General features: G+C 56.2%; 1 protein-coding gene across 2 annotated transcripts in view; it reads left to right on the top strand.

Annotated features, from left to right (window-relative positions):
* Positions 1-3,134: 3,134 nt before the first annotated feature.
* The window catches only part of FCHSD2 (FCH and double SH3 domains 2), a 165,230-nt gene continuing 161,278 nt past the window's right edge, over positions 3,135-7,086 (top strand). The window contains exons 1-2 of one of the 2 annotated variants that reach the window (XM_075140363.1): positions 3,135-3,371; positions 6,176-6,273. In XM_075140363.1, coding sequence (XP_074996464.1) covers positions 3,351-3,371; positions 6,176-6,273 — 119 coding nt within the window. In that variant the 5' untranslated portion in view covers positions 3,135-3,350. Of the gene's footprint in view, positions 3,372-5,483; positions 5,583-6,175; positions 6,274-7,086 lie in introns of those variants that run through there. The other variant, XM_075140362.1, reaches the window with a different exon arrangement.

Below are 7,086 nucleotides of genomic sequence, written 5' to 3'. Positions count from 1 at the left end.
ATTTCTGCCCCCTGGGCCTCCTGCATCTCACCCCACCTCTGCAACGGTCAAGGGTTCAGCTTCATTTTATTCTCCTTTGATGAAAAGCAACCTCCTGCAAAAGCGTTGTCGGCTGTGGTGTGTTTGGGTGCTCTGCTCCTGCTGCGGTGGCCTTGGGACGCACCGGGACCTGGGTGCCAGCCTCAAGGGACGGCTCCAGCCGCTGTCCCCAGGGTCTGAGGGTGACAGTGCCTTGTATGCTTGAACCCCAGCTCAAGTGCACACCCCCGTGCACAGCCTACACCCCCTGTGAACCCCCTTAACTCCCCCATGCACTCCCTGCACCCTTTGCACACTCCTGCACCCCTATGTGCACACTCCCCAGACCTCCCTTCGCACACCCCTTCACCCTCCCTGAGCACAGCCTACACCCTCTGTGCACACCCCTGCACGCCTGTGCACCCCCCTGTGCACACCCCATGCATACACCTGCACCCCTCTGTCACAGCTCCTGCACCCCCTTGTGCAACCCCTACACCCCCTTTGCACACCCCCTGCACCCCCTTGTGCAGCCCCTGTGCAGTTTGCACCCACCGTGCAGACCCCAGCTCCCCACTGTGCACCCCCTGCACCCTCCTTGTGCACCCTCCATGCACCCCCCTGCACCCTCCCTGTGCACACCTTGCACCTCCTTGTGCAAACCCTGCACCATTCCTGTGCACACCCCTGCAACCCCTGTGCACGCCCTGCACCCTCTTGTGCACCCCTTGCAGCCCCCGTGCACACCCTGCATCCTTGTGCAAACCCTCCACCATCCCTGTGCACACCCCTGCACACACTCCATGCATCCCCCGTGCACACCCTGCACCCCGTTGTGCAAACCCTGCACTATCCCTGTGCACACCCCTGCACACACTCTGTGCAACCCCCTGCACCCCTTTCTGCACACCCCTGCACCCCCTTGTGCACCCCTTGCACACCCGTGCACACCCCTGCACCTCCCTGTGCATACTCCATGCACTCTGCACCATCCCTGTGCACCCCCCTGCACCCTCCCTGTGCACCCCCTCTGCACACCCCTGCACCCTTTGTGCACACCCCTGCACGCCCTTGTGCAAACTCTGCACCCTCCCTGTCCACACCCCTGCACCCCCCCTCTGCACCCCCTGCACCCCCCTGTGCAAACCCTGCACCCCCTTGTGCACCCCCTGCACCCCCTTGTGCAAAATCCGCATCCTCCCTGTGCGCACCCCTGCACCCTCTGCACCCTGCCTGTGCCCCCCTGCATCCCTGTGCACCTCCTGCACCCCCTCGTGCACCCCCTGTCCACACCCCTGCACCCCTCCATGCTCCTCCCTGCACCCCCCGTGCACCCCTGTGCACCTCCCTGTACCCCCTGCGCACCTCCCTGCGCCCCCTTGTGCAAACTCCGTACCCTCCCTGTGCGCACCCCTGCACCCGCCCGTACACATCCCGGGCACCCTCTGCACCCTGCCTGTGCCCCCCTGCATCCCTGTGCACCTCCCTGCACCACCCCGTGCACCCCCTGTGCACACCCCTGCACCCCTCCGTGCACCTCCCTGCACCCCCCCGTGCACCCCCCTGTACCCCCTGCGCACCTCCCTGCACCCCCTTGTGCAAACTCCGCACCCTCCCTGTGCAAACTCCGCACCCTCCCTGTGCGCACCCCTGCACCCGCCCGTACACATCCCGGGCACACTCTGCACCCTGCCTGTGCCCCCCTGCATCCCTGTGCACCTCCCTGCACCCCCCCTGCACCCCCCGTGCAGACCCCCTGTGCACCCCCCGTGCACCTCCCTGCACCCCCCGTGCACCCCTGTGCACCCCCCGTACCCCCTGCGCACCTCCCTGCACCCCCTTGTGCAAACTCCGCACCCTCCCTGTGCACACCCCTGCACCCGCCCGTACACATCCCGGGCACCCTCTGCACCCTGCCTGTGCCCCCCTGCATCCCTGTGCACCTCCCTGCACCACCCCGTGCACCCCCTGTGCACACCCCTGCACCCCTCCGTGCACCTCCCTGCACCCCCCCGTGCACCCCCCTGTACCCCCTGCGCACCTCCCTGCACCCCCTTGTGCAAACTCCGCACCCTCCCTGTGCAAACTCCGCACCCTCCCTGTGCACACCCCTGCACCCGCCCGTAAACATCCCGTGCACGCTCTGCACCCTGCCTGTGCCCCCCTACATCCCTGTGCACCTCCCTGCACCCCCCCGTGCACCCCCTGTGCACACCCCTGCACCCCTCCGTGCACCTCCCTGCACCCCCCCGTGCACCCCTGTGCACCCCCCGTACCCCCTGCGCACCTCCCTGCACCCCCTTGTGCAAACTCCGCACCCTCCCTGTGCAAACTCCGCACCCTCCCTGTGCGCACCCCTGCACCCGCCCGTAAACATCCCGTGCACGCTCTGCACCCTGCCTGTGCCCCCCTACATCCCTGTGCACCTCCCTGCACCCCCCCGTGCACCCCCTGTGCACACCCCTGCACCCCTCCGTGCACCTCCCTGCACCCCCCCGTGCACCCCTGTGCACCCCCCGTACCCCCTGCGCACCTCCCTGCACCCCCTTGTGCAAACTCCGCACCCTCCCTGTGCAAACTCCGCACCCTCCCTGTGCGCACCCCTGCACCCGCCCGTACACATCCCGTGCACACTCTGCACCCTGCCTGTGCCCCCCTGCATCCCTGTGCACCTCCCTGCACCCCCCCTGCACCCCCCGTGCACACCCCTGCACCCCCCCGTGCACCCCCCTGCACCCCCCCGTGCACCCCTACACCCCCCGGCCCCCCCGCGCCTCCCGCCGCTTCCCGCCCTGCCCACCGCGCCCCCCAGCGGCCGCAGCGGGAGCCGCCGCTCGGGGCGGGGCGTGTCCTGCCCGTCTCCCTCTGCTCGCCCGCCACTCTATGGTGGCCGCTCTAGGCGGCTGGGAGGCCTCCGCCGCCGGCGGGGCGGGCCGTTGGCGGGGCGCGCGTCCCCTCAGCGGGGCGCTCCCGAGCCGCGCTCCGCCGCCGCCTTTTTTTTTTTTTTTTTTTTGCCTCCTTTTCCTTTTTTTTTTTTTTTTAATTCGAAGTCGCTCCCCCCCCCCTCAGCTCCGTCCCCGCCTTCCCTCCGCCGCCTCCTTTCCCTCCCCGCTCTCCAGGGCCGGGACTCGGGACGCTGCTCGGCGCCCGCCCGTGAGGAAGAGGCGGCCTTCCCCCCCCCCCTCCACCCCCTCGCCCCGCTCCTCCCGCCGACCGGGACTCGCCCCGAACCGGGAGGGAGACGGTCGCTGCCCGCTCCTCCTCCTCCTGCAGCGGGGGCCGCATCCTGCTGCCGGGGGGAGGGAATTGATGTGGAGACCCAGCGCAGCACCATGCAGCCCCCGCCGAGGAAGGTGAGGGCCCCCCCTCCCCGGGGCGAGGCGAGGCGGGCTGGGGCTGTGTGTGGAGGAGGTGGGGGGAGCAGCGCCGGTGGTGGGGTCTTGGGGGGGGGTGCGGGCGAGTGGAGGCTGTTTTGAGGGGGGGGTTGACTGGGATGGGGGCAGGGTGGTGGGGACTGGGGGGTAGGTTATTGGGGGGGGTGTGGGGAGGGATGAGGGGGGTCTGGGGGCACGGGGGGGAGTGGGGAGGGGGGGCAGCAGGTTGGGCTGCGGGTGGGCTGTGCAGTGGTGGAGTCTGGAGGCAGGTTGGGAGAGGGAGAGCGAGTGTTAGGAGGGAAGGGATGAATTGGGGGTCTTGGTGAGGGTGGCCCAGCAAGGTGGGTAAGGGGGGTGTGTGTCGGAAACTGGACATGGGGGGCCAGGGGTGGTGGTGGGGTGGGATGGGTCAGGTGTGGGAGATCAGCTCTGGAGGCAGGACAGAGCATAGGGAAGGGCTGGCGAGGAAAGAGGTGCAGGGGGGGCAATGTTTGGGCAGCGGGTATTGAGGTTCTCCAAATGAAGGAGAGCAATGGCTGGGTAGGGCTGGAAGGGGGGGGTCAATGACTGCAGAGGGCTTGGCTGCACGGAGGTGTTGAGACAGTCTGTAGTGGTTGTGGGGTGCTGCTGGCTGTATTTTGGGGGCTGAGCTGCATTCGGGTACTATGGTGGGTTGATACCAACAGCGATGGGTTGGTTGTCTTGGAAGGTCACGTCTGGAGTTGATGCAAGGATGCAGGCTATCCCGGCATGTATCAGGAGCGTGGGCGAACAGGGGCAGCCAAAAATGTGCAACATATGTGTGATGGGAACAATCTGCAAATGCAGCAGGGAGGCTTTTTTGTGTCCGTGCAGTCCATGGAAATATGGGATGTTTTGCATTGGGGGGGGGCTGGTGTGGGAAGAGAGGTAAGAAAGAATGTAGATTTGGAAAAAAGGCTGTTCCTAGCGTGGCTTGTCCATGTAGGCAGGTTGTTATCTGGGAGACTTGATCTGTAGTGGGGTCTTGAGCTACGTGTAAGTCCTGATAGATGGAGATTTATTGGTTAGTTATTTTGAGGGTTGTATGCAATGGTCGGTGTGTGGGGAGAAAGGGGGAGCTAGAGACAGTGAAGCGGGTCTTGGGATGGAGAGGCTGCTCCTTTACGGGCACGGTGGAAGGGAGTTTTGTGGTTTTGAGATTTGTGCGTGTTATATATTCTTTGCGATGCTGCCCGATTAGGGTGGTTTGGGCTGTAATCATTTACAGTCTGATTGTCGCTGGCCAGAGACATTTGAGATTTCATATGTGATGTTGAGATTTCTCAGTGAGGAGAGGAGATTGCAGGGGTTTGCTGTGTGAACTGTGTGATAGTGACTAGGAGAGATGGGGAGGGGAGGAAGACTTGAGAGGGAGCGTAAACAGAAATCCCTTGTCATCCCCCGAGCTCCCCAGTAGCCCTGGCAGGCAGCTGCAGTGAAGATCTCTCCTTGGCTCATTCCTGCCTCTCGACCTCTTGTTTTGCGACTGGACTCTGCTTTTGTTAAACAGTTCTTATTTCTATGTTAGTTTGCATTTGGCAGCTTATTTATATTACATGTGTGTCATTCTTTGCCTATATTATTTCATTTGAGATTATTTCCATTACATGGGTCATCTTGTGTGGGTTTATTTATTTTGAGTAGGGTTTTTTTCATGTACAGATAAAAACGAAAATGCTGAAAGTTCATGTTAAAAATAGACGCTTTTTTTGCTTAAAGTCAGGGGCATACATGTGATTTTTTTTCTTTTTTGTATCATGTGAAAAATTTGTCTTTATATAATGTTATGATTAAAGGGTGGTTGTTGCTGGGGGATTGTTTTCTGAGTTAAAATCGAGGAGGCTTTTGCTAGCTGATGAGATCTAGATTTTTTTTGCCTGGCTAGTGAAGAAGAGGGAGATCTGTGTCGTCTTCCTCTCTGAATTTTTCGTCTTTCTTCCCCCATTACAGTAACTGTTTGGCACTTCTGTCCTCATGAATGCATAATGTCTTCAGATACGCTGGTGATCATTTTTTAGGCCGATACATGGATTCCCTGTGATCACTAGAGGGCTTAAATGCCAAGACCTCTTGTTTTATAAAAACAAGAACAAAACAACCCCAAGGTTCCCTTCCAAAATCAAATCATTCCTGATACCTGTGCCAATGGTGCTACCTGCCAGTGATCAGGTAGGTTCCCAAAGTATTGAAATTTTAGCTTCGTGATCACAAGGTTCAAAGGAAAATTACACCAATGCTAAAAAACATAAGGCCAACCTTCTGAAGCCTTTTATAGAGGGCTCTTTTGATCTGATGCACAATCAAAAAACAACTTGATGTTTAAGCTATCTTTAAATGATAGCAATTGTAGGACAGTTTGATAAATTTCCAAATTGTGTGACTTGCACTGAAGTGCTAAATGTATACGCTATAATTTAATTTTTTCCCCTGTGGCCTGCTTTTTCTTTTTTGGTAGGCAAAACTCCTTTGTGCACACAAGCTACCCTCCCAGGTTTTGGAATAAAATTGCACTTTCGTTAATGGTTGGGCATAAGCTTGAGATTCTTGCCATGTGTAGTGTAAGCCTGTTGGGGGGACAGCGCTTCTTGAAATCAGCCTTTATGAGTGTTGCGTAGGGTTAAACTGCACTCTTATCTCTGTGTTCGAATTTTCCACTGAAATGTGCGATTTCAAAATTGATGAAGGACATGAACTGTTTTTTTCTTGTTCAAATTTGACTTAAACTCTACAGAAAATATATGTGGTCTGTGGTTTTTTTGTAGGTGAAAGTTACACAAGAGCTAAAAAACATTCAGGTTGAGCAGATGACAAAACTTCAGGCCAAGCATCAGGCAGAATGTGAGCTACTTGAAGATATCAGGTAAGGTTACAGAAAATGCTACCAAAATTCCTTTAAGATCCAGTTTTTGGAAGAACATTTGAGTTACAAAACGTCAGGAACTGACGATGGAATTTCCTCTTTGGATTTCCTGCTTTTAGGCTGTTAAAGTTTTGACACAGCTGGAAATTATAACTGGAGCTAACACAATGCAAACCATTTTTTCTTCTCTTAAATGGGGGAAATGTTTAAAAAAAAGTCACAAACAACATACAAAAAGCATTGGTCTTTTCAGCAGTATTTCTCTATATAATAGACTAAGACTTTGATTTGCCGGTTGTAAGAGGCTGCTAAAATTATTTAAAATACTTTAAAACCACTGATGATTTATGTCTCGCTAGAGATAGCTTTGAACAGCACTTTTAAAGAGATTGTATTTTTTACCAGAAACTTTTAAGAAGATATTTGCATTTATCATTTAAAACTCTGCACAGCCTTAAGCTCAATAGGGAAAATCTACATGACATCAACTGCAGGGGTTTTATTATTCATTTTACCTAATGTGATTGCTTCTCTTGGAGTTAAAAGTTTGCTTTTAACAAAATGGTAGTAGTGGTAGTGGGTACCTGGCATTATATGGAGGATTAATCATTCTGTTTGGAGAGGGTCAATTTCTAGGATGGTTCTTCTGTAAAATATTCAGCAGTAAGTCCACTGCTGTCCTGCTCTTTTCGGCAGTGTATAGTCCACCCGTTAATTATTTAAATGAGATTTTATATTTGTATATGAAATGCGAATGTCTTAACTTTGACAGATGACATACTGTTTGTCTCACTCTCACAGTGTCCTCTCTTC

This window comes from Calonectris borealis, chromosome 1, assembly GCF_964195595.1.
Source record: "Calonectris borealis chromosome 1, bCalBor7.hap1.2, whole genome shotgun sequence".
In the NCBI taxonomy this organism is placed as follows: domain Eukaryota; kingdom Metazoa; phylum Chordata; class Aves; order Procellariiformes; family Procellariidae; genus Calonectris; species Calonectris borealis.
The sequence above is the reverse complement of the archived record's forward strand: the minus strand, read 5'-3'. Positions and strand labels throughout refer to the sequence as shown.